This window comes from Myotis brandtii, unplaced genomic scaffold (genome assembly GCF_000412655.1).
Source record: "Myotis brandtii unplaced genomic scaffold, ASM41265v1 scaffold320, whole genome shotgun sequence".
In the NCBI taxonomy this organism is placed as follows: Eukaryota; Metazoa; Chordata; class Mammalia; order Chiroptera; family Vespertilionidae; genus Myotis; species Myotis brandtii.
The window spans coordinates 2,164,997-2,192,974 of NW_005362270.1; the positions used below are offsets into that span (position 1 = coordinate 2,164,997).

General features: G+C 43.2%; 1 protein-coding gene across 5 annotated transcripts in view; it reads left to right on the top strand.

Moving 5' to 3' along the window:
* Window positions 1-27,978, top strand: part of INVS (inversin) — a 125,388-nt gene that overhangs the window by 90,019 nt on the left and 7,391 nt on the right. For all 5 annotated transcript variants that reach the window (XM_014543225.1, XM_005870658.2, XM_014543224.1 and 2 more), the window contains exons 12-14: window positions 4,753-4,965; window positions 15,021-15,289; window positions 19,589-20,306. In XM_014543225.1, the coding sequence (XP_014398711.1) occupies window positions 4,753-4,965; window positions 15,021-15,289; window positions 19,589-20,306 (1,200 nt within the window). The remainder of the gene's footprint in view (window positions 1-4,752; window positions 4,966-15,020; window positions 15,290-19,588; window positions 20,307-27,978) is intronic.

Here is a 27,978-nt window from a genome sequence, read left to right on the forward strand (position 1 = left end):
AGTTCCCATTTATATGTGAAGCATTGAATTCCAAACCTAAGTAAGCCTATGAATTAAGGTGCTTACTGCCTCCTGGAGAAAGAATAGATTAATTACAGACCAAACGACCATAGGAAAAGCCCGCCTAACTGAACTTGCCAATCTATAAATGAAAAGAGACAGTGGCAATATTCCAGGCCCCTTTAATGTTTCATCAGCAATGCACCTTGATGTACAAATGTCAGAACTTGGCACTGCCTTTTATGTTTATTGACATTCTAGTTTAGGCATTCTGCTCATCCCAGCAGACCATTCCCACTTGGCAGGTCCAATTGTATCTTGTCTCGCCTTTATCTACATTGTTTCTTGCCTGGTTACCATCAGTGTGGGGCTAATTTTTACTTCTCATGCATTGACACTAACCCCTTGATGTGCACTGCTTAGACATAATTTTTGCCAGCTCCTGCTGGCTTTCAGTCAATAACTATCTGACAGCCACACTCTGATATTGATGGGAATATTCACAGCACTTGAATGTTTCTAAATTGAATTGAGGGTAAAGAAAGATTTCAATAGTAATAATCACAATATGGTCAGTTGCTTGAACTCTAGGTATATGGACTTTCAATCTTAAAACCTTGCTAGGTATTTGGATTGTGTGTTTTTTGAGCAAAAATTGACTGAGAATCCTAAATAAACCAGTTGGGGGAATTTTTTATTTTTTATTTTTGAAATTGGGGGGAATTTGAATACGGAGTTGACATTGGATCTTACTAAGGAATTCCTGTTAATTTTGTTAATATAATAGTGATGTGGTTATGTTCATAATATTTATAGATGAATACTGAAATGCAGGGAAATGTAATGATAGAAATTCTGGGATTTGCTTTAAGATACTTTAGCAAAAGTGAAAAGGAAGAGCTTGGATGAAGCAAATGTGGCAAGGATCTTGCTAATTGTTACATTTGGATGATGTGTGTGCAAAAGCAGAATGGTGTTACACCCTCTACTTTTGTTTATGTTTGAGTTGTCTCCTAATAAAAATATACTCTCAGGCAGTTTGTGAATTGAAACGCAATTTCTATTCACAAACTGCCTGAGAGATCTAGTTCTTCCCACCTCCTTTTCACTTGTTACAAATGAGAAAACAGAAGCTCGGAGAAGTGAAGAGAATGTCCAGGTCCTACAGGTCTCGGACTCCCGGTTCAGCATTCTTTAGGGTATCTTATGCTACCTGTTCTTTGCTTTTGTCATATTTGTAAGTAAGTATAGGCATAGTTTGGGCCTTACTTTACTAAATCAGATTTTTATAATCTTGCTTGTATACTATGTGAAAGACACTACATTTTATTATAGAAGAAATAACTTACTGCCCCAACTGGTTTGGCTCAGTGGATAGAACGTCGGCCTTCGGACTGAAAGGTCCCAGGTTCGATTCCGGTCAAGGGCATGTACCTCAGTTGTGGGCACATCCCCAGTAGGAGGTGTGCAGGAGGCAGCTGATCGATGTTTCTAGCTCTCTATCCCTCTCCCTTTCTCTCTGTAAAAAATCAATAAAATATATATTTTAAAAAAAGAAGAAGAAATAACTTACTAAATATAGGTTATTTCATGTTGATTTTAGAAGTTTCATTCTCTAAGAGACTTAAACTCAATAATTGATAGATGTGCTGTAAAAAGATTATTGAACCAGGGAGACATTTGATCTTAGTTTCAGTCTAGATTCTGCAGGTTACTAGTTACGTAACCTTCAGCAAGTTGCTTAATTTTTCTGAGTCTGTTTATTGAGTTTATTTCCTTAAATGTCCTCTAAAATTCAATTTAGCTCTACTAATGTGTGATAATATTTACCATTTAATATGTAGTTAATTTTTTAAACTACGTATAAATAATGTTTTAAAGTTTACATAGGCACCTCTACTTATGGCCTTCTGGTCCCTGAACAGTAGTGGCAGATGGAGCTGCCCTTAAGTGAGGGTTCCTTACCTTTAGCACTTGGGGCTTCCTTCTGAATTCAGTTTCCTTATTGAAGTGGCCAAACCACCCTTTGCTTATACTCAAAACCCTGTCCTTCTATGGCTTACTGTAGCTATTAAATGAATTTTGAAGAGATTTTTTTTCTGTAATCATTGAATAGTTTTCTGTGTCTAATGATGCTTTCATATAATCATCATTTATTCCACTTCAGATATCAGCTGATTATTTTCTCTGAACATCTCTTATTGCATTGAATTAGTAACAGTCACTCAGAGAGGAATCAGATCAGTGGCAGCCATTAGGTGGCCATAAATACTAGTTTGGGTCCAATGGAAATAATATTTATGATAAGTGATTATGGTGTCACAAATCATACTGCAATGTATGTCTTATAATAACAGTAATAGCCAATATGTATGAACTCCTTTGTGCCAGGCACAATGCCGATCTTTATATTTTTTTTCTTCATGCCAAGTCTGTGGTAAGGAAAGCTGGGGCTTAGAAACATCGAGTAAGTTGTTTAAGAAGTGACAGTTATCATCACCATTGTTGGATGGTGGAATTTGGGGTTTGGGTTTTTTTTATTTCAATATTTTTATTTTTCACATTGTTTAAATTCTTAGATGTGTCCTTTTCATGAAGTAGTCATTTTCTTTAAAAAAAGGAAAGCATATCTGCCAAGATAGTAACAGTGGTTAATTGTAAGGGTGGTGATTTGGATGACTTTTTTCTTCCGTGTATTTATCTAATTTATTTTATATTTCCAAAAATAGAAAAATGTGTTTTTAAAAAGGAATTTGCCTAAAATCACACAATTAGAGCCATTTGAAACACATAACTACATGACAATAATATGTATCCTTTCTAAATAACATATTTATCAACAAGGGGCTATATGTCCACTCTACAAAGTCTAAAAGGCATAAAAGGGCCTTGAGTGAAAACGGAATGTCCCTCCTACACTTGCCTCTGAGACAATCGGTTTCTCTCTCAGGCATCACTGTCACCTTTCTTGGGAAACTTCTGGAGATATGTTTTATATAGGTGAACACACACGGATAAATTCTTTCTTGTACAGTGGAGCATGCCACAATACTCTTCTGTTTCTTACTTTTTCCTTTTTTCATTTAACAAGAGATCCTGGAGATTGTTCCTTGTTTATTCATACATGCAGGAGTGGCTGCACTATACTGATGACTTCGTTGCATGGGTGGCCTGTGCTTTATTTAACTGGTCCTCTGTTGATGCATATTGAGGTTGTTTGCATTCTTCTACTATTTCAAGCTGTGCCTCTGTGAATATCCTTGCACATAAAGCAGCTCACAAAGGAGAGCAGATCTGGGGGATAAATGCCTGTATGTGAAATGGCTATGTTGAAAGGCAGATACATACATAATTTTGATAGGTATGCAAAATTGTTCTCCCTAAAGATTAGGGTAGTGTGTGAGAAATTGCCAGCACAGTCGGTTCTTAAACTTTCTGGTGTGTGCTAATCTAATTATGAAATGCTCTTTCATATGAGTCCTAATTTTTATTTCTCTTAAATTAGTGAGATTGGACATATGTTTAGGAGCCATTAGTATTTCCTGTTATGGGAACTCTTTTACCTTTGTTTTTGGTGTTTTTGCCCTGCAAAGTTTATTGTGTGTGTGTGTGTGTGTGTGTGTGTGTGTGTGTGCGTGTGTGTGTGTGTTTATGTAGTTGGATTTATCAAGCATAAGGTTTCTGACTTTTGTACCTTTTTTATTTTAAAGACTTCCCTCTTCAATTTTTAAGAAATCTTCCATGATTTCTTATGGTATATTTATGACTTCTTTTATGTGTATAAATATTTAGATCTTTGCCTCATTCATAATTTATTTTAGAGTAAAATGTGATATAAGTATTTTTTCCCCAGATGGCTACCCAGTTGTTTCAGCATTATTTAATAATTCATCCTTTCTCCAGCTATAGAGCCATCCTTATCATATACTAAATCTCTCCATTTGGAGGTATATTTTTAATTTCTTTTTTTAAATATATATATATTTTTTAATATATTTTGTTGATTTCTTACAGAGAGGAAGGGAGAGGGATAGAGAGTTAGAAACATCGATGAGAGAGAAACATCAATCAGCTGCCTCCTGCACACCCCGTCCTGGGGATGTGCCCGCAACCAAGGTACATGCCCTTGATCAGAATCGAACCTGGGACCCTTCAGTCTGCAGGCCGACGCTCTATCCACTGAGCCAAACCAGCTAGGGCTAAATATGTTTTATTGAAATTTTTTTTAGAGAGAGAGGGAGCGAGAAACATCAGCAAGAGAGAAGCATTGATCAGCTGCTGCCTGCATGCTCCCTACTGGGGATCTAGCCTGCAACCCAGTCATGTGCCCTGACCTAGAATTAAACTGGCGACTTCTGGGTACATAGGATGATGATCAACCAACTGAGCCACACTGGCCAGAGCTATTTTGTATTTCATAAACACTCAAATTATGAATGTCACAGAATATTATTCGCAGTCCTTTTTCAGATAGGAATGAGGAATTATTTGGAACACGGGAAAGAGGAAAGGGTTCATGTTCTCACAGCCCCCAGTTTGTGAGCCAGCGAGGAAAACTCAGGAATTGATGTGGTCAGCAGCACAGAGCACCTGACCCAGCTTCCCCCTGGCTTGTGCCCCTCAGAGAACAGAAGGAGCTGCTTTGCCTGAGGAATGTTCCATGTCTCTGCATGTTTCCTTTCCCTGCTTGTATTGTCAGTTAGCTGTACCTCGAATTACATTCCGACACTTTAAAAACTCTCCCTGCCTCAGGTACACCCCCCTCGATTATGCTTTGCTTGGTGAGCGCCACGAAGTGATCCAGTTCATGTTGGAGCACGGCGCCCTGTCCATCGCAGCCATCCAGGACATCGCTGCCTTCAAAATCCAAGCTGTGTACAAAGGCTACAAGGTCAGGAAAGCTTTCCGAGACCGCAAGAACCTCCTCATGAAGCACGAGCAGCTGAGGAAAGATGCTGCTGCCAAGTAAGTCCCAGCTGTTAGCGATGGGTGATGGTTCTCACAACTCGGGTCTGGGCTGGAGGGGCGGAGAGGGAGTCGGGGAGAGAATCTGAAATAGCTTTGATCCCTGTACCCAAGCCACCTTCCCCCTTCTGCTCACCAGTCCTTCGGAGGACTGAGGCTGAAATGAAGGACAAGGTCTAACCTCTGCGTGGTGGCTGTTCCTCTCAGTTTCCCGGGGAAGGAGTGGAGGGTGGCCGTGCTCCCTCAGTGAGCTGCAAAGAGAAAGCTGGCCTTCTCGCCTCTCCTGCCTTTCCCAAAGAAACTTCCACCAGTGCCTGCCTGCTTCCACAAGACTCATCGAGCTTTGATTTGATTAAAGCAACCAACTTGAATAAATAACTTGCTTCTCCCCCACCTATTCCTTGACAAATTTATACTAAATAATGTAATTTATTCAATGATCATTGATTGAATTCTACTGTACATACAAAACTTTTGGCTAGAGCCTACAGAGAAAATAGTAACTAAAAGGAAAATACTTGCTTCAAGAACCTCACACTTTTCTGGATAATGATACAAAATGTGCAAAACAGTCATAGGTACGTATTATACATTGTGATTATCTTACCATAAGTGATAGAATTTAGATTAGGCTTTAGTTTGCCTTTTCTTTGATACTTGTGTTGGGTATTTTAAATAGCAGGAGGTATCACATTAGCAGGTATAGAGACCGAAACTTCTGATGATAAAGATGCAGACAACAGGTAGATTCCTGAGAGACAACTTCCGGGCTGTGTCTTGAATGTTTCCAAACCTTGGATCATGCCACCTCTTAATTCCTTCCATATCTTGCCCACAAGGGGGAAGCATACGTGTAATAAATAGCAATTAAAAATAATAATCAAAGGCAGGGTAAACCATGTCAGCAAGAAGTTAAATACCACCATGCACTGGAATACTCACTATGAGGCAGCCTTCGCCAGACAAGATTGACAGAAACACATTCTCTTCTGTGACTCTGAAGCTATCAGAGTAGGTGGCATCCTCGGAAACATTCCTTTGCATTGGTCTCTTAATGAGGCCCATGGCATCACATGTGCCAGAGAATCCAGTATTAACCCAAAGCCTCTACATGCCTGTTTCCAGCCTTCTTATCAAAGTCCTCTGCGTGTGAGTGACAACTGGAAGTAGGTAATGCACGTGACAAATTATCCTGAGAGGCAAGTAAATATTCTCTACAAGGGATGGAATATTGTATTTCCTTCCACTGGTGTTTCTATAAACTCGTCCTGGCACCTCCGTGACCCTTTCCCAGGAGTCCTAGTGGAAATCACCTTCCTTAAAGTATGGATGTGAAAGGAACTTGTTTAACTTACAGTGATTTTTAATTTACTGATAGAGAAATTGGGAGAGACATTTTAGTCATATTCTCTAAGGCATTTGTTTTAAAATACTGCTTAAAGAATACCTATAATCCATTCAAAAGCACTTTATAACTCATACTGCTCCACCTGTGTTGTTGCCAAAATGAACATTACCATAATTTGCCTGCCGAAGCACACCGTTGAGTGCGCACTAAATTAAGACCGTGTTTATGTGGATCACTCTTCTTCCCTGGAGCTTCCTTTTTGCCAGGTTTTTATTTCACTCTCTAATCATAGATCTCCCCTAACTTGTCAACTCTTCCTTCTCACATTTTTAAATTATACCATCTCCACACTGAGGTCAGCCCTGTGAGCAAACCCCTTAGACCTCTACTCCTGCTATGCTTTTTATTATTATTATTATTGAAAATGTATCTACTTTTAAGACTTAAATTACTTCATCTCTGTAAATAACCCCGTAATCTGTCTCATATCTTGACCTCCTGGAACTCTAATCCAGGCTCATCAGCTGCCTCCTGGGCATCTCCGCCTCACTGTCCTTTGGTCACTGCCAGCATTTCAGATCACTGGACATTTCCATTGTGTGTCCTGTTGTCACCAGCACTGCAGACCCACTGTGTGAAACCTGCAGCTCATCACCACAGCCTGTCTCTCCTCTCGCCTCCTGACTTCCCTTGTTGTGCAGCCACCACTGACTGTTCATTCATCTTTTGAAATGTACTGTTATGTCCTTTTGCTTTCCTTCTCTGTCCCATTACTCAATACAAGCCCTTATTCTTGAATACCAGGCATGATGCTGTGTAAGACCTTCAATATTTTACTTCCGCTTATATCTCCAAGTCCCATTTCTCTCTACTCCCACCCTTCCACACCTTCCATTTGAGGTCTCAGCCATCCTGAACTTTCTTTGCTTCCTCTCTTACCACTTTCTTTACTAACCACACTCTCTGGGAGACCTGAGCTGCCTCTGGCTAGTGTATGAGAGTGAGTATGCCTCTCAGAGTTACATAATCAAGTCCAGTTTGGGTCACCCCATTCAGACTCTTGTCATGCTGTAGTCCCTTCTACAGGAGGCTGTTTTGTGTCCACAAAAAGTCAAATGACAAGGAATTCTGTGCCTCTCATGCAGTACATTCCATTAGTGGGCAGTTCTGTCTGGCAGAAGTTCTTTTCTACCTTTTGGTTTTGAGCTAAAGATAAAATTCTAAATCCTCTCTATAAACCAACCTTCAGATCATTAAAGAAAGTGTTCATGACACTCACACTCCTAACCTAGGTCTCCTTTTTGCCTCAAAGCAGATCCTCTTGCAGCCTGCTCCCCAAACATCTTCACTTTGTCAGTGCCTGTCTCTAGGGTGGACTTATAGTCTGACTCTTCTGCTCATGCTGTGGTCTGACCCATGGGAAATCACTTCCATGATGCTCCTTCATGCCATTCCACTGCTCTGAGCCTCAGATTCCTATCAGTAAAATAAAAAGGACAGGCTTTGGGGCTCCATGAATTCCCTGAAACTCCACGAAGCGTTTCCTATGTCATGCGCACATGTGGATTTTGAGGGAGAGTATCTCTACATTTTTATCACATTCTCAAAGAGGGTCCATGAGTCACAGAGAGATTCTTAAAAATAGGACTAAATGATATCTGAGGTCCCTCCAAGCTCTAACATTCTATAAGCCAAAGGTTCTAAAACACATGGCATTTTCTTATTCCCTTGAGAGGAAGTCAGAGACCAAGTATTACTAGGGCTGTTATTCAGCGACAATGAAGAGATAGACTCTGACAGGTCCCCTCCTCACAGTGCAGTGCCAACTGAAAAGGTTAGCACCAAACCTTTTCTGTCTTGTGAGGTAATCAGCTTCCCCTCACTGGAAGTGTTCTAGCTGAAATTGAATTATCATCTCTGCAGGGTGATACATAAGGAGTTTTAAGGTTATATAAAGAGCTGGTCTCGAAGGTCTCTTCTGAGTCAAACATTCTGTTGGAGGTAGGCTGCATGTTTTTGCTCGTGCTCTTTCCTCTGCTGAAATAACCTCTCGCTTCCCTCCTCTCCTTTTGACATTCTGTGGAGCCAGTGTCAATAGTCCCATATCCTCCACAGCTCTGTGTGGATACCTCTATTTTAGCACTCATCACATCCAAAACTCACTATCAGCAGGAGTGCCTGGATCAGGTTCCCCACTAGATTGTCAATTCTTGAGAGCAGGGACTGTGTTATGTATGCATCTCTAGGGCCTAGAACACTTGATTGAACATTAATAATAAATGTTCAATAACTGACCCAGCCTGGGTCTAGCCCAGGGGTGGGGAACATCCGGCCTGGAGGCCATATGAGGCCTGAGAAATCATTTGGTCTGGCCCTGCCAAGGCATTAGGGGTGAGTTAATTAAATGTTTCACCAAATATGGCAGGCTAATTTTTAAGTTGATCATTTTGTATGGCTCACAGATAATGTTAGAAATGTCCAAATGGCCCTTGGCAGAAAAAAGGTTCCCCACCCCAGGTCTAGACCTTACATAAGTAATCCATCATTCTAGGCTTTAGCTTCCCCTCTGTCCAGTGGAGGGCTGGGCCAGATGCTCTCTCCGGTCTCCCTCAGTTCTAGTCCAGGAACTCTCTGTAGTCCTACTTTCACTGGTGTGCCTTCCTCAGGCAGCAAACACATTTACATACTATTTACCCCCACAACCCATGCTAGGCATGTATGTATGCATTTGGTTTTCCAGCCCCCTCCATGTGTATTGTAAGCAGATTACGATTTTTAAAAGGACATAAGAGCAGGAGGCTCACCACTGCATCCACGTGAGCATGAGACCCCGCTCTGTGGCCTCCACAGAGACTGGTATTTGCCCCGTTTTGACAAGAAATCATTCGTCTATCAGATACTACATTCCCTGAATATTCAGGTTTCCATTGCCGTGAGTATAGGACCTAATGTGAGGTTTCAGAGATGTGATTCAAGTGGCTTCATGGAACAGGGATTAGTGAGGTTTCAGTCGGGAGCATTTGCTAAAAATACCTTTATGCCCAGCCCTGTAGCTCTTAGACTGCATATCACTCAGGCCACGCCCAGGTTTCTTCGCTTCCAATCAGATCCAGTCGTAGGGAAGCTTATTGTAATAGCTTTACCTCTACATAGAAGTAATAATGATTACTTATATTTATACTGCTATAAGCTTGCAAAGTTCTTACACATTAATTCACTAAATCTGTACAATAAATCAATAAAGTAGGCGGGCATTACTCCTTAATCTTATTTCATAGATGGGAAAATAACAGAGGTTAACTTGCCTAAAATCACACAGCTGGTTGGGCGAAAGGTGGCACTTGAATCTCACTTCTACCCTGAGCCAGGTTCCTGCATTGTTTGGTTCATGCTTATGCTAGAGGCTGTCGCCCTTACTAGCACCTTCCTGCTAGGCCACATGGAACAGCTCTGGCTTCTTTTTTCTGACTTCCACCCATAAGTGTAACTAGGGGGTGGCAGAAGCAGGCCCCCAAGTCAGCTTTTCTCCTAACCCAATGCCTATTCACTTGTGCCAGTGTTGTCTCCAGTGATTACAAGAGTGGTGCCAAGTCACCATCATTAATTCTGCAATGTAGTTCAATAAAAATCTTCCTATTACTCTCATGGCAAACAGCAGAGCACACCAATATCTCCTACATCCTTGAGAAAGCTAAGAAAATTATTTGGCCCCAAGCCTACACCAGGGCTCTGAACAAGAATGGCATTAGGGCAAAGCTGGTTCAAATCGGTCCAACGAGACACACTAGATCTCCCTTATCTGTGGGAACCATTTTAATCACATCTCTCAAACTTCTCTTAGGCCTTGTATTCATGCAAACTTGAATACTCATTGAATAGAAAAAGCCTGCCCATTTCTGCAGTGTCTGATATAATTAATTTCTTTTGTCAAAACTTGGCAAACACGGCACTCTGGGAGCCATATAGTGGGGTAGGGAAAAATGTCAACTTCTGGGACTCAGACTCTCTAGGCCCAGAGTCGGGTCTATGCCATGTTGTGAGGTTGCATCCAGTGCTGAGATGCCGGAGCTGTTAGACTTTCAAGTCGTTCTTGCCCTGATCTGGTTCTCTGCACATCAAGCAAGCTTTGATTCCTTAGTTTCTTATTCTTTTTTTTTTTTTTTCAGTTGTCATCCAGGCTACTAATCTGTAGAAATTCCCATCACTGGTCTTAGGTCTGGTTTGCGGGGGAGGGGGGTTTAGGGTGCATCTCTGCGCCACAGCAGCCCTTTGGAGGTTTGCAGCAGCATGTGTTCTTGAAATCTTTTCTTCCCTGCATGAAACGGCTCCAGTTCCTTCAGCCCATCACCTGGAGACCCTCTCCCCTCTGACGCACAGGACCCAAAGCAGATGTTGTCAAAGCTCTGATCCCCAGTTGATGTGCTCACCTTGTTATACTGTGAGCCTCTGGGGAGCTGCAAAAATTGTTCTAGAAAAGACAGTACAAACCAGACTAATTGGCATCCCATCAAAAGCTGCTGTCTGGCCATTCTCCCTTAATAGAAAAAAGGAGAGAAAAATGTGACTGTTTTATACATTACGATTCTGCCCTGCTAATACCTTCCCTGCTAACATGTTACTTGCAGTGTCATGGACAGGACTCTTTTCTTCGTCTTTAAATTGTCATATAAACTAGAATAACATTGGTTCTTTTTCTGGTATATGTTTCCTGAACTTTATAAAAATAGTTCAAGTTTATAGCATAGCCCACTGTGAAAATTAAAGATCTTTGGTATTCTATAATAAATTATTTGGAGGGAAAAAACACTTAAATTTCAGGGCAATTATTGAGCCTCCGAGTTTAGGACTAATAGCCACGCTGGAAGCTAGTTTGAAATGCTATTAATGGTTACTTTGGTGTTATATTACCAGGTTCTTTAAATGATCCAATTGATTTTTAGATGATGGAAGAAGATTGAATGAAATTTTAAAAAGCAGTGTTGTCACTGAGATGGATTTTACAGGGACAAGTAGAGCAGCTGAGTTCTGTCTCAGCTCTGTGTCTGGTTTATGATGGGGCCTCGGGTAAGTCACTCATCTCTCTGCCTCAGTTTCCTTGTCTACCAAATAAGAGTGTCACCCTCAGTAACCTGAGGGTCCTTCACACTCTTAACTATAAGCAGTGATTCTGGACCTTTCCCCCCAGATTAGACACATACCTGTGAGATCATGTTCCATTCTCAGGAGCTGTCTCGTGTGTGTGTTGTTGCTTTTATTTTAAGGTAAAAGTATAGATAAAATAGATGTAGCTTATGCATAAGTCCCACCCCCCTTTCACCGCAGAGATTATCACTTTTACATCAAGAACCACAGCTCTGGAGAACTCCGCCACTTGAAAGATTTTTTAAAAATTTAAATGCATCAATTTTTTAAAAATATTAATAAACTGGGGGGGGGGTCCAGTTATATATCCTGACGACTATATTCTTTCTTCCAAATCTGCTATGTAGTTCTACCAAAATGAAAAACAATGCCCTGCAAACATCCCCCTTCAAGAAGTCTTCAGAGAGCAGTGCTCCCTTGCTTTCTGGGCATCCGGTCACTCCGAGAAGCTGGACTCCTGTTGTCTGGTGGCTGCCTGTGCTGCAGGCCATGATGGTCTGCAGTGACAAGGTCTGCCCAGGGGCTGAGTGCACAGTCACTCCTTGCAATTGGAAAAGGAGAGCTGTTTGGTTTCCTAAGAGAAAGAGAAACAACTGCTCGTATAATGAAGTTTAATTTATCATCTCAAAGCTCCTCTTCATGGCAGTGAGACCCATGCAGATGCCCAGCCAGACAACCGGGGGCCTGTGTCTGTAGAGGATCCACATTCTCCTGGAGCAGTTCTCTTCCTCCGTGCGAGTAGGAAGAGCAGCACTCCCTCTGCCTGTCAGGAGCAAGGCTGTTAGATCAGGTAGCAGCACCTCCCCCACCAGGTGCTCCCACCTTCTGCACAGCACCCTCCCAGTCCCTGCGCACTGAAATGGCACCTGCGAGAGCATCCCCGTGAAGCTCAGGCATGGATGACAGCGTCCCGCTCGCCTGTCGCCTGCACTGCAGCGCACTCAAGTGTCAGCAGCTGGCAAAGCATGTAAGACAGCCAGTCACATAGAAACATGGGAGCTGTACAGGGGTTAGCACAGCCCATCTGACCACTTCTGTGGGAAGGGACTCGATGTGAAACTAGAAGATAAGCAAACTTGGACCCCAGATCAGAGGTCTCACCACTGGAAGAAAGGCCTTCAGAAGGTTACAAGGCTTTGTATCAAAGACCCAGAGAGCTATCATCTGGGGCTCCCCTGTCCCTTGAGATCTGAGTGAGCTCAGCTTCAAATTCCACAGTCTGTGGAAATATGAACTCTGTGGCTTCTTGGGGACTTGGGGTCTCTGCCTCAGCTCTTGCTTCTGTCTCTGGTATCTTAGCTTGGCAGTTTATCAGGTTGATTATGAACAAGCATCTGTGAGCATGATAGACACGAACAAAAAGTTGGTGCTATGAGGAGAATCACATTTCCTATCCCATAATGGTCTAGTTGACAGACCATACGAGACTTTCCTGTTCTCTTAGCCTTATGCTCTAGGACCAGCAGCACCTGCAGAACCTGCTGCTTGTTAGAAATGCAGGAGTTTGCGCCCTGCCCGACTTGCTCAGAATCGAGATTTCGGCAGGATATCAGGAGATTCTGTTCACTCCAGTGTGAGGAGCACAGGTCTAGTCCTTTTCTGTCACCTCACCACAGGCCCTGGCCCTTGCTCTGTGGGTACCCAGCCTCTCATCTTCTCTCTCTTCCTCCTCCTTCCCTCTCTCTTGTTCTCTCATCTCCTCCCTCCCTGTCAGGAGCTACAAACAAACTCTCTGTGTCATGACGGAGCAGGCCTCTTCCCTGGAGCCTCAGAGCCAGTCACCACGTGGCCCCGAAGATCTCACCTTACCAGCCCTCAGTCCTGATCCCAACCTTAATCAAGTGTTTGTCTAAACCAGGTCCCCTTCTGAGAGGGACTCGCACACCAGCTACTCCGAGAAGAGAAATCTCTCCATCTCATTACAAAACATATCCCGGATTTTATAAAGATACTTGGTTTCCAAACAGGCCCCTAAATCAAGTCAGGATTACAAGCTGTCATATAAGTGTAGACCTGGAGGAGCTGAGTCTTCCACAGGAAGGTGACTCACTCAAGGTCATATTGTGGTTATTGGCAGAGGCAGGACCAGAAAAGGTCTTACACTTCCCGGGCAGGCTTCTCTCCCCTAATCATTCTCTTTTTAACTGACCCTTCAAATGGCTACCAGATTCTCTTCCTGAGCAGTAATTGAATCATCCGAGCAGACGAATATACATTGGATGCCTGCTGAGAATAGCAAGCACTGTTCAAAGATCAGAAGAGGCAACACGGGCCCAGTTTCCCAATCGACTTTGCCCCAACTGCTCCCTCGGACTGAAATCCTCACTCATTCCCACCGTCTGCCTGGCAAACTCCTACACATCTTTGAGAATCAACATTTGGACCTTCCTCTGTGCAAGCACACTATTATAACATTTCTTCCCCTGTGCATTGTCTTGGTTTTCCTAGCTGCTCCCTCTGAGTAGCAGGGTCCTCAAGGGAGGGCTGAACTCTGCGCTCCTCATTACTGTCTCATCGGTGCCCTGCACAGGACAGGCTCGGAGAATGTACTTTCCTTCCTCCTCTCTTTCCCTTGGAAATCCCTACAAATTAATGGTGCCTGTCAAACAAATCCTGTTCTTAACTCGACCCCTTTATCTTCAAGCACTTTGCCTCTTTTGGGACCTGGGCTGCTTCAAACCACCTGCCTCCCACTACTGCTCATTTCTAGACTCATCTCCCCTGGCTCGCCCTTCTATCCTATTGCTATCCAAAGGGTCCAGCTTAGCCACCAGCCACTAGTACATGACTCTTTTTGGATGCTATTTTATTTATTATGATTATGATTATTAAATTTATTGAGGGAATATTGCTTAATAACAATATATAAATTTCAGTTGCACATTGTAATTCAGTGTCTACTGCATTGCACACTCACCATCAAAAGTTTAGTTTCTTTTCATTACCATATATTTGAACCCTTTCTCACAGAAGAGCAGAGATATTTAAAAGTGAACATTCGTAAAAGAAACCAATGAGCTTCTGGACATTGGTCTCAGAGGTGATTTTGTGAATTTGACTCCAAAGACTTTTTAAGAATCATCTCGTCTTGTGGGCCTCGTCGGCAAAAGGGTAGGTTTGACTCATTAGCTAGAGCTCTCAATGGCAGGGTTGCGATGCACAAGTGTGTTATGATCAGTTGTGAGGTGCTTTGAAATTTTTTCGTATGATCATTAAGGTCTGCCAGTGGTCATTTTAATAGAGAAAATTAAAGGTTATCTTACGATTGTCATTCTCAGTTGTGTTCTGATGCACTTTCTGGAACAGGAAAAAGGCTTGGGACACACACCTAGGGATCATTCTCTGGTTGTCTGCCATGTGTGTCTCAACAGGCCGACCTACAAGATTCTTTTCAGCTCCATCATCTTATGAGCTATAAAGCTCAGAGAAAAGACTGCTCTTAAAAATGTGAATCTCCAAGTCCCTCCTGTGATATGGTAGCTCCTCTTAGAATTTAAATCTCACTCAGGAACCCTTGTGTGGGTAACCGTTAATTTTTTCCTCTTCCTCCTTGGCTTTGCTTCAGGAAGCGAGAGGAAGAAAACAAGCGAAGAGAGTCAGAACAGCAGAAGGGAAGGCTGAGTCCAGATTCCTGCAGGCCCCAGGCCCCTCTGTGTCTGCCCAGCACCCAGGCTGAGCCCCACAGGCAGAGCGGGGGCCCCAGCAAACAGCCTCCCACCAGCCATGCGGCCCAGAGCCCTGAGCAGAGAACCTGCAGAGGGTCTCCAGGCAGAGCCCCCCCGGAGCAGCACCTCTCCCCAGACTTGCAGGGAACAGACCCCAGAAAGCCAAATGGTAGGTGTATTGCCTTTGTTATCTGATGCCAACCTATGGACTGTGGGCCCTTTTATAGGTGTACATAGACCATTTACATTTAATGTACTTATGTCAGCACTTAAGCCTGCCATTTTATTATTTACTTGCTATTTATTTCTCCAGTTCTCATTCCTGTTTCTCTTTTTTTTTTCCCTTCCTGTGGGTTACTCAGACTTCCCATAGGATTCCATCTTGATTGATTTATGGTGTTTTTGAGTAGATCTCTCTAGTTTCTGCAATAGTTGCTCAGAATATCACAATATACATTAGTGACATTACAGTCTTTGGTATCAGCATCTTACCATTGAATGAAATGTGGGAACCTCACTTCCATTTAGGTACCTGTACCTTCCCCACCTTTAAATGTCTTTGCCTGGAATCAGATGGTTTTGTAGTTTTTGTTTCAATCGCGAAATATAATTTATAAAACTCAGGAGGAAAAGGATAGTCTATTTTATGCACCCATATTTTTTTTCTGTTGTTTTGTCCTGGTGTTCCAAATTCCTTCTCTTATCATTTCCTTTGTTTGAAGAACTTTCTTTAGCCAATTTAAAGGTGGGTCTGCTGGCAACAAATCTTTTGAGTTTGCCTTTGAGAATGTTTTTATTTCACTCCTGAAGAATTATTCAACCAGATACAGACCACGGCTGGCACTTCTTGGGCGCTTGACAGTGTGCCCCTTCCTTCTGCCTTCCGTGGTTTCGAATTGGTGTTCCTCGGGAATGTTCCTGGTAACAGGTCCTTTCTCTCTGGCTGCTTTCGAGATTTTTCCTTTATCTTTAGTTTTCAAGCGTTTAATATGATGTGTCTTGGCATGGGGTTTTGGAGCTTACCCTGTTTGGAGTTTGTTGAGTGTGTTGGGGTGCACAGGACCACCCCTAGGTTCAGTAATTTTCTAGGAGGATACACAAGATTCAGCATATAGTTGTGCACATGGCTGTGATTTATTATAACTAAAGGGTACAAAGCAAAATCAGCAAAGAGAGCAAAGTCTGGAGGAAACCAGTGCAACTTCCAAGAGCCCTCCCCTGGAAAAGTCACACAGGACACACTTACCTCCACCAGCAATGTGTTGTGACAACCAGTTAGGCAACATTTTCCACCAAGGAATCAACCTAACCTAGGACTCCAAGATTCTTATCAGGGTCAGTCATGTAGGTACCCTCTGCTTAGCATGCACCAGAACCCAGACTCCCAGAAGGAAAGCAGGTATTCAGCATAAATTATATTATTTTCACAAAGCAATGTAAGCACATTGAGCCATTCTATGGTGCAGAGATCTAAGTGCAGATACCAACAAAGTGAAAAAGACAAATAATGTCTTGGTGTTATTGTGAAAATAGTTTTGACCTTGTGGACCCCCAGAAAGGGTCTCTGGAATCTTGTGGACACCTCATTCTGGGCTTGGACAATAAAATCTGTCTCTCTAAACCTTCATTTTCTTAGCTGTAAAGTGGGGGTTCACTCTCCACCCTGCAGGGCAGTTATGAATAGAAATAAAAATGCGGAGTACTTGTTCAGACCATGACCCATAACAGTAACTACTGTCATGAAGCCACACCACTGACCTAGCCAAGAACAGTGACACGAAAGTATACATGGAACCACAAGCATTTCCAGCCTGTCATTCCATAACCCACAGTGCATCAGTGATGCACACCTTACAGAGGTTGTGAGCTCTGTTGTATGTTTATTCATTTCTTCATTCAGTCACCATTTACTAAACTCCATGATGTGACAGCCAGATTGACTTTCCTCAAGGTCTTTCTTAGCTTGGGGCCTTTGCATGTAACAGCTGTGTCTAAAAGCTGTACCGTTTTAGATTAGCATTTATATTTACAACACCCTACACCAGAGCAGTACATGTGTAACTATAGACGAACTGAGAGGATGCAAAGCTGGGCTTTAGTCCCAGCAAGGGTCAGCTTACCACCAGTTCAACTATCTCCTAAGACAGACCCTTTCATGGTCACAAAGAAGATGCTTCTCGGCTGGTTCTGATCCTCCAAACCTCGGGGCCGATTCCTCTGGGGATATGTACCTCCAAATACCTCACTCGTCTCTGCTGGTGTCCTGATTCTCTGGAGCTTGGCGCAGTTATTTCTGCCTGCTCTTTGATGCCTTCCAACAGGTGGTTTGTAAATGTTGGTGAGAATATGGATAAAGGAAACCCTTGTGCACTGTTGGTGGGACTGTAAATTAGTACAGCCTCTGTGGAAAACAGTATGGAAGTTTCTAAAAAAATTAAAAATAGAAATACCATATGACCCAGCAATTTCCACTTCTGGCCATTTATCTCAAGAAACACAAAACACTAATACAGAAAGACATATGCACCCCTATGTTCATTGCAGCATTATTTACAGTAGCCAAGATATGGAAACAATCTAAGTGTCCAACAATAGACAAATGGGTAGAGAAGATGTGGTACATATGTACAATGGAATATTACTCGGCCATAAAAAAGGATGGAATCTTGCCATTGAGACAGCATGGATGGACCTAGAGGGAATTATGCTAAATCAAATAAGTCAGACAGAGAAAGACAAATGCCATATGATTTTATTTATATTTGAAATCTAAAAACATTAATAAATGAAAAACAAAACAGAAACAAACTCAAAGACACAGAGAACATTTTGATGGTTGCCAGATGGGAGGGGGGTTAAGAGGGTAGGCAAAAAAAAGGAAAGGGATTAAGAAGTACAAATTGTCAATTATAAAAAGTCACAGAGATGTAAAGTGCAGCATAGGGAATATAGTCAATAATACTGTAATAACTACATGTGGTATCAGATGGGTACTAGACTTATCAGGGTGATTACTTCATAAGTTATCTAAAATAACTAATCACTCTGTTTTACACCTGAAACCAATACAATATTGTATATCAACTATAATTGAAATTTTTAAAATTAATGTAAAAAATAGATGATTGGTAATATTTTGTTCAACTTTTCTGCTGTCCTCAGTGGTGGGTATCCCTCAGTCCTGGCAATATAGAAGCAGAAGTCCCTTCCTTGCTTTTTACATTAAGACTAAATTTTCCATTTAGGTGTTCTATTTAGTTCTTTTCAAATATATCTATTCTTTTCTCATATTTTAAATTTCTTTTGTTTAATCATTGTTCTCTCAGCCTTAGTTCTCACTGATCTAAATTTGCTTTGTATCTGCTACTGTCACTCATGGCAGCTTGTTTCCTCAGGCATTCTTTAATTTTGGATTGTGAAATTATCAGAAGGACCCCTGTGCAGCCTGAGCTGAGGGCATGCCACACCAAAGGAATAATGTGTTTGCTGCTATGAATCATTTGTTTCTATGGTATCACCATTGTGAGACCAGATTTTCTATTAATTTTTTCTATTGGTTGAAAATAAGTGAATACCAAACCCATGTGAGGCCCAGGACTTTGGTGTCAAATTCTCATGGGACACTTTCCCCCACCCAGAACCCAGGCCAGACAAGCTTCCTGGCACCTCCCAGTGCTGGCTAGCAGACGTCTTGTCTGGGCTGTTATTTCCCAGCAGGATGCACATCAAGAATCCTGGCTTCATGCAGGGTCCTGGTTTTAGTTAACTTTCTGCCTGTGCTTGTCTCGATGTTAAAACATAACCAGATATTTAATAAGACCAGCGCTGCCCACTCCACCCCTACCACCTGCCTAAGCCAGCTCACACACTTACCACTCTGAGTTTCAGGTCTCTCTCTGTTTATTGGCTCCCAGAGATTACCTTTATTTTCTTGAAGGCACTATGGTGCTTTTAAAAGACTGCTTCCTCTATTTTAATCAGCATTTCTAGGTACTTGTGGGAAGGCTTTCAGGTTATCAAACTACGCTTGCTAGAAAAAGAAGTTAACCTTCTCACCACTGTCAAGGTAATGCTATAGGAAGGCTCTGAATATTTTATGGCGCTGCCCACTCCACCCCTACCACCTGCCTAAGCCAGCTCACACACTTACCACTCTGAGTTTCAGGTCTCTCTCTGTTTATTGGCTCCCAGAGATTACCTTTATTTTCTTGAAGGCACTATGGTGCTTTTAAAAGACTGCTTCCTCTATTTTAATCAGCATTTCTAGGTACTTGTGGGAAGGCTTTCAGGTTATCAAACTACTCTTGCTAGAAAAAGAAGTTAACCTTTTCACTAATCATAATCACCACTATCAAGGTAATGCTATAGGAAGGCTCTGAATATTTTATGTACATAAATGGGCAGACTTGCCCCACTAGACAAGCTTTGAACCATAAATATTGTTAATCCTTTCCCTTGTTTTCCCAAGAAATGTCCAGAGAACCTTCTAAAGGCCGATCTGCCTGTGTCCACTTCAGCCCCGATGAAGGCAACGATGGGAACAGGTGTCCAGGAGTCTCCCCTGTGGAGAAGTCCAGAGGTGAGACAGTGGGCGAGCAGCACTGTGACAAGGGGAAGGGCGTCGTGAGGCAGCCCTCCTGTGTCAGGGCGGCTGGGCCCGAGGAGAAGGGAGAGGACCCCGGCGGGGCAGCGGCCAGCCTTCCCCAGCAGGACGGCCACCGGAAGCCCGGCAGGCGACATGACGCAGCCCCCAAGGTCAAGTGTGCCTCCCAGAAAAGGCGCATTCAGGAGCTCCGAGGAGGAAGGTGCTCCCCCGCTGGTTCTAGCCGGCCTGGCAGTGCCAAGGGGGAGGTGGTCCATGCCGGGCAGAGTCCTCTCCACCATCGGACACCAAGACACAAAGGGACACAGGACAAGCTCGAAGGAGAGAGCCACTCAGATCTGCCCCGGAGGACAGAGGTGTTGAGGCCAGGAGTCAGGAAGGCGGGGCCATCCACCCCATCGGAGGACGCTCAGACACCTAAGGAGCCGGATCCAGCTCCCGGGCCCCTCTCTGGGCAGAGTGTGAATATCGACCTTCTCCCTGTCGAGCTGCGGCTGCAGATCATCCAGAGAGAGAGAAGCAGGAAAGAGCTGTTTCGCAAAAAGAACCAGGCGGCAGCAGTCATCCAGCGCGCCTGGAGGAGGTGAGGAGACGCCTGTGGTTGTCCCACACCCCTGCAACACCCGTGCTCGCCGGTGTTTTCCCGTGAATTCTGTGTGCTGGCGGGACAAGGCCAATTGTTGAGCCAACCCATGAAATTCACACGTGTAGACCCTAGACATTCACACTGGATATGCTATTTAGGTGTTTTTGCCAAGAAAGGTAGGAAAGCACCCAGGATTACCTGGTGTAAAGAAGAATCCCCAGGGAAAGCTCTAACAGGTGATCTGACCTTGGGCAAATCACTTGGCCTCCCTGACCCTCAGTTTCCTCATCTGGAAAATGGGATTTAACAGTGGTTGCACCTGTCCTGTTATATGATTGTAGAGTGAGATAATGTGTGCTTCATAAATTCTAAAGCCACACACACAGGTATTTTATTTTTCTTCTTTTTATGTCTTTACTATTCAGGAATTAGTTATACCTCAAATACCTAAACTAGGGCCTGGATATAGTCAATTCAGTGGCTGAAATTATAAAAACCTATGTTAGCATCTCTCAAGCTCAGAATGCAGGGTGGGTGCTGGGAGTACGGGTGGAGACTTCCTAAAATGCTGAGTCAGATACCTCCAGGGAGTCCTTTGCTGCAGGTTTTGACATATTTTGGACTCTCCTTCATATTGCAGGCCCCACTGGGACCCAAACCCTGCCTAGGTCTTACAGTGCTGGCCAGTGCCCAGGGGAGGGCTGGACCGTCTCCCACAGGTGGGAGTCATGTGGCCTCCCTCTCCAGAGAGAGGAAGGTTGATGGAGGAACAAAGCAAGCAAATCACTGTGAGCACAGGTGTGCCACATATCAACGTGCCTGTCAGGAGATAAAAGGGCCCGAGCGCACCTACTCACCTACTGTTGGCAGAGGGAGGGCGGGGACGGGACTGGACAGGGACTGGAATGGAACGGAACGGGAGTGGGAACGGAACGGGAATGGGAACGGGAACGGGATGGGGATGGGGGAAGAGTAGTGAGGGAGAGCAATTGTGAGGTTCAGGAAGGGAGAGGCCTCAGGGTCTATTGAGCCAAAGCGGCCTAACCCAGAGCCCTTGCTTGCACAGCCTTTGCTATAATTCAGCCTTAATGTCTGCCCAAGCTCTGGGCTGTTTACAGGGTCGTCTCCCAGCCACACCAGGGCTGAGCATCCCCATTTTCCAGATGAGCATATGGTCTTAGAGAGGAAATAGCTTGTCCAGGGTGCGGGTACAGCACTTGGGGCTGTGTCTGACTCAAGGCCAAGGGCCTTTCCCTTACTTTCTCGGGAAAGGTAGAGTTTGCGTGGTCATAATAAAGAAGGCGGAGGCAGGCCTCGTGCTCGGCATCTCAGAGCAGGCCGGAGAAGGCTGCCGGCGGTGCTCACACTCGCCAAGGTCGTGTCCTTACAGGGGATGTTGTTATTGTTAGTCCTAGCCCTTGGCATTTAGCGGGCACTTGTGCCAGACCCTGTGCTGAGCTTTACCTGCATGTTAGCTCACTTAGTCTTCACAATAACGCTGAGAGGTGGATCCTCTCCCATCCCCCTTCCACAGAGGAGCACACTGAGCACAGCCAGGTTCCCAGCCCCAGTCTCAGGGCTTCAGGTGCCCGCGCCGGCTCGGCTCGGGCTCTGTCTGCCTCTGAAGCCACAGGTGGGAGTGGGCCTTGCTCCCCTCCTCGGGAGCTCTGCCAGGACCTGCCCCGCTGCCATCTGAGAGGCACGTTTTATTAGGTATTTCAGCTGAAACTGGGATCAAAACAAGCCAGCGAGGTTTACACCACGCCGTGCCCTCAGCTGCTCCCCCGCTGATGTGCCTCCCTCAGACTGGCCTCTGGCTCCTTTGAAGAGTCGGAAGCTGACAGGTCCTGTCAGTAAGTGTCCACAGCAGCAAATGAGCTTTCAGTCATCGCCCCAAGAACAATGGGCGCATAGTCTGGACCCCCTGGGGAGGCAGTTACACAGCCCCCCCGGGCACCACTGTGCAGCCTGAGACCTGGGGCATCAGCTCCCACAGGGCTCCTGGGAAGGTGCAGGCTGGGGGAAGCCGCATGTCTGACAGTGAAAACACTCCCACTGATTCTGGTGTAGCCTTACATACCTTTCATGGTAAGGACAGGAGCCCCAAGTGCTGTCCTGGGGCAGTGGGTGGTGCCGCCTGACCTCAGCCCTGCAGGTGGACCGGGAACAGGGCTGGCACTAGGCTACTGGTGTGGGGGGTCGGTGTGGAGGGAGAGAGGCAGGTGGTGGCAGCAGGTGCTGGGGTGGGGTGAGCAGGTCGAACCTCAGGGCCCAGAGGAAATGAAGCTTCTTCTCAGTGAGTTTTATTGCCAGTCAAGCCTTGACTGTCTTAAAGATTGAAACCAGATACTGGACAAGCTAAGCTGGGCTGGAAAGTTGCTGTGTAAAACACTCCTTTGTACGTCAACATGCGTAAGGCACCTTTCTGTCAGCTCTGCCAGCGTGTGCTGAGCTCCTACCCAGCAAGGGCAGGTGGGCCAGGAGAGCCCTGAGCCTGGGGCTGAAAGGAGGAGTGGGCATGTTCGCTTTCTCAGCCAACAGGCGTGCAAGTTCTCCTTGAGAATGGGACCACTGGGGCCATGGGCACAGCTCGGTCTCCATACAGAGTAGACTGGGGGAAGCTGTGCCCATTGAAGGCCGGAGCCCCTGCCGCTTCAGCCAACACCTGGGCTTCCCAGGAGTCCTCTGCCCGGAGCACAGAGGGTGTGGAAGACACTGGGCATCTCAAACAGAAGGAACTGAACTACTGGTGCTGTCCCGTAGCTCCAGCTTTTCTCTGCAGCTGGCTTTTCGGAAGTGTGGTGCATCCTGTGGTAGAGGGATGGCACGGTTTGTCACTCCAGGTAAAGAAAGACAGACCTGTAGTTTGACTGAAATCAGTCTTTTAGGGCAAGAGGGAGGGGCTGCACCAGGTGCCGAAAAGAGCTTTTAGGAGACTTGGGAAGGCTCTTTCCCACTTGGTGTGCCTTGAAATCAGGAACGGGGCCTGCCGCCTCTGCAGCACCCCGTGGGCTCAGCAGGAGTAGTTAGTCAGCTACAGAGAAGGAACCTTTTAGGGCAGGAGGGAGGGGCGGCACCAGGTGCCGCAAGGAGCTTTTAGGAGACTTGGGAAGGCTCTTTCCCATTTCAAGGTGTGCCTTGAAATCAGGCACGGGGCCTGCCGCCTCTGCAGCACCCCGTTGGCTCAGCAGGAGTAGTTAGTCAGCTACAGAGAAGGAATTCTTAGCAGCTTTCCCTGCGAGGCTCCAAAGCAGCTGTGTTCAATCTGAAGTTTGGGAGCACACGTGGAGGATCACCATCAGATAACACAAGACATAAATATAGCCATCACCTGCATGCCCCAGCCTCACCCCAGGCGCTACCGATCTTAGTAAAATACAGCTCTTACCTGTGCCACTGTTCTCAAGAACCAGTGTGGGTGCCCACCAAGAACAGAGTACAGGCCAGAGTCCTCAGCCACATTTAGCTGTTGGACCACAGAGCAGTGAGTTTGAATGTTGGTCTCTCCTGACTCTAGCTGTGTGACCTTCAAGTTACTCAGCCTCCCCACCCCAGTTTGAGAGACATAATTGACATACAGTACTCCGTAAGTCAGCGGTTCTCAACCTGTGGGTCGAGACCCCTTTGGCGGTCGAACGACCCTTTCACAGGGGTCGCCTAAGACCATCCTGCATATCAGATATTTACATTACGATTCATAACAGTAGCAACATTACAGTTATGAAGTAGCAACGAAAATAATTTTATGGTTGGGTCACAACATGAGGAACTGTATTTAAAGGGCCAGAAGGTTGAGAACCACTGCCGTAAGTTTAAGGTGTAAAGTATAGTGACTCAACTTACATATACTGTGAAATGATTACCATAGTAATGTTAGTTACATCTATCACCTCATTTTTTTTAATGGAAAAAGATTTTATTGCCTTGTGATGAGAACTCTGAGGATTTACTCTCTTAACAACTTTTATATATTCCATAAAGCAGTGTTACACATTACAACCTCAGTATTTATTTATCTTATAACTGGGAATTTGTACATATTGACCATCTTCACCCAAGTTCCCCTTCCTCCACCCCCCTCCTCTGATAGCCACAAATCTGATCTCTTTTTCCGTGAGTTTGATTGTCTTCGGTTTATTTTTAACCTGCACAGATGGGATAATACAGTATTTGTCTTTCTCTGATTTATTTCACTTAGCTTAATGCCCTTCACTTTCATGCATGTTGTTGCAAATGGCAGGACTTCCTCTTTTTTATACCTGAATAATATTCCACTGTTTATATCACAACTTTTTCTTCATTCATGTGTCAGTGGACACTTTGGTTATTTCCATCACCTGACTATTGTAATGCTGCTATGAACTTGGGGGTGTAGATACCTCTTCAACATACTACTTTCATTTCCTTAGTTATATGCCCAGGTATGGAACTGCAGATCACATGGTAGCTCTATTTTTATCTTTTGGAGGAATCTCCATATTGTTTTCTATAGATAGTGGTTGCACCAATTTATAATCCTACCCACAGTGCATGAGGGTTCCCTTTCTTCCACATCCTCGCCAGCATTCATCTCTTGTCTTTTTTATTCCTTTTTTTTAATTTTTTGTCTGATTGCTGTGGCTAGGCCTTCCAGTACTATGTTGAATAGGAGTAGTGAGAGTAGGCATCCTTGTCTTGTTCCTGATATTAAAGGACATTTTTTTTCATTCTTTCAACATTGAGTGTGACGTTAAGTATGGGCTTCTCATATATGGTCTTTATGATGTTGAGGTCCATTTCTTCTATACCTGATTTGTTAAGGGATTTTATCATACAGATATTCAATTCTGTCAAATGCTTTGCATCTTTTGTTACGATATTTTTTCTTTTATTCTATTAATGTGATGTTTCACATTGATAGACTTATGTATGTTGAACCATCCTGCATCCCATGGATAAATCCCATTTGACCAGGAGGAATGATCCCTTTAATGTACTGCTGAATTTGGTTTGCTGGTATTTTTTGAGAATTTTTTTTATCTGTATTCATCAGGGATATTGGCTTCTTGTAGTGTCCTTTTTTGGATTTGATGTCAGGGTAATACTGGCCTCATGAAGTGAATTTGGGACTATTCCTGCCTCTGTGAACTTTTGGAAGAGTTTGAGAAGGATTGGCATTAATTATTGTTTAAATGTTTAGTGAAATTCATCAGTGAAGCCATTTGGTCCTGGCTTTTCTTCATTAGATTTTTTATTACTGGCTCAGTCTCTTTACTCATTATTGGTCTTTTCAGATTATTTACTTCTTCCTGATTCAGTCTTTATAGATTGTCTACTACTAAGAAGTTTTCTGTTTCTTCTAGGTTGTCCAGATTATTAGCATCTGGTTGTTTATAGTAACCTCTTATGATCCTTTGTATTTCTGTGGTATCAGTTGTAATGTCATCTTTTTCATTTATAATTTTGTTGATTTGGATCTTCTCTTTTTTCCCTGGTTATTCTAGCTAATGGTTTATAAATTTTGTTTATCTTTTCAAAGAATCTTATTTTCCTGTTATCTACTTTATTTCTGTTCTAATCTTTATTATTTCCTTCCTTCTGCTAACTTTGGGCTTAGTTTCTTCTTTTTCTAATTCATTAAGGCATGCAGTTAGGTTGTTTGAGATCTTTCTTAATGTAGGCACTTATTGCTATGAACTTCCTCTTAGAATTGTTTTTGCTGCATCCAGAACTTTTAGCATGTTTCCACTTTTATCTCAAGATACTCCCCCCCTTAATTTCTTTGATCCATTGATTGTTAGAAGAGTGTTGCTTAATTTTCATGTATTTGTGAGTTTTTCAGTTTTCCTCCTTTTATTGGTTTCTAGTTTTATACCATCATGGTCAGATAAGATACTGGATAAGATTTCAGTCTTCTTGAATTTGGTAAGATTGTTGTGGTCTAACATATGGCCTATCCTAGGAAATGTTCCATATGTGTTTGAGAATGTGTCTACTTCTGTGGTCAGCTAGAATGTTCTGTATATCTATTAGGTCCATTTGGTCTATAATGTTGTTCTAATCCACTGATTCTGTGTCTGAATGATAGATCCATTGTTGAGTGTAGACCATTAAAGTCCCCAGATATTACTATATTGCTGTTTATTTTTTCTGTTAACTCTGTTAGTTTTACTTTATATACTTAGAGGCACTGATATTGGGTGCATATTTAAAATTGTTGTATCTTCTTGATGAATTGACCCCTTTTTCATTATTTGTATTTTTACCATCTTTAAAGTCTGTTTTATCTGACTTTATCTGAATCTAACTACCTGATAATTTTTCAGGGGTTATGATTTGCTTGAAATATCTTTTTCCATCCCTTCACTCTATGTGTGTTTTCAAAGCTAAAGTTTATCTCTTATAGGCAATATATTGTTGGATCATTTTTGTTTTGTTTTTAATTCATTCAGCCATTCTGCATCTTTTGACTGGAGTATTTATTCCATTTATTTTTAAGGTAATAATTGATGGATAAGGACTTATTATTGCCATTTTGTTCATTGTTTTCGGCTGCTTTGTAGATTTGTTTTTCCTTGTTGTTGTTTTTGTTTTGTTTTTTGTTTTTATCCTTCTGTCCTTTTTTGTTTTGCTTTGATGCCTTTTTGGTATCAGTATGCTTTGATTTCTTTATGTTCTTTTGTGTAACAAGTACAGGTTTTCCCTTGTGGTTACCATGAACCATACATAAGGCATCTTAAAATTATAACACCCTATTTTAAACTGATAACAATTTAACTTTGATAGCATTCCTAAACTTTATACTTTTACTCCCCCGCTCACATTTTAAGTTATTGATATTACAGTTTACATATTTTATATTGTATATCCAATAACACATTATTGTAGTTATGGTTATTTTCATACATTGGGTAACTTTTAACTTTGACAATGTTTACTATAATCAGTGAATTTTACATTACCTTCTTAATATTTTTACAACGTCACTTAGCATCCTTTTACTGCCACTTAAAGATCTCCCTTTAGCATTTTTATAAGGCAGGTCTAGTGAGGATGAACTCCCTGAGCTCTTGTTTGTTCAGGAAAGTCTTTATCTCTCCTTAATTTCTGAAGGACAGCTTTGCCAGGTATAGAGTTTTTGGTTGACAGTTTTTTTTCCATTCAATACTTCAAATATACCATCTCATTCTGGTTTCTGAAGAGTTTCTGTTGAGAAATCTGCCAATAGTCTTATGGAAGTTCCCTTGTACATAACTTCTGTCTTTTTTCTTGCTGCTTTCAAAATTCTGACTTTTGGCAATTTAATCATAATGTGTCTCAGTGTAGCCCTATTCTGGTCCAACCTATTTGAAGTTCTTTGGGCCTCATGAATCAGGAAGTCCTTTTCTCTACTGGGGTTTGGGAAGTTTGCAGCCATTATTGTTGTGTGTTTTTTTAATAAATCTTTATTGTTCAGATTACAGTTTTTCCTCTTTTTTCCCCCCATAGCTCCCCTCCACCCTGTTCCCATCCCACCCCAGGCCTTCGCCACCCCATTGTCTGTGTCCATAAGTAATGCATACATGCATATAAGATCTTTGTCTAATCTCCTCCTGCACCCCGCCACACCTCCTTCCCTCTGAGAATTGTCTGTCTGTCCTATTTCTATGCCCCTGATTCTATTCCATTCACCAGTTTATTCTGTTCATCA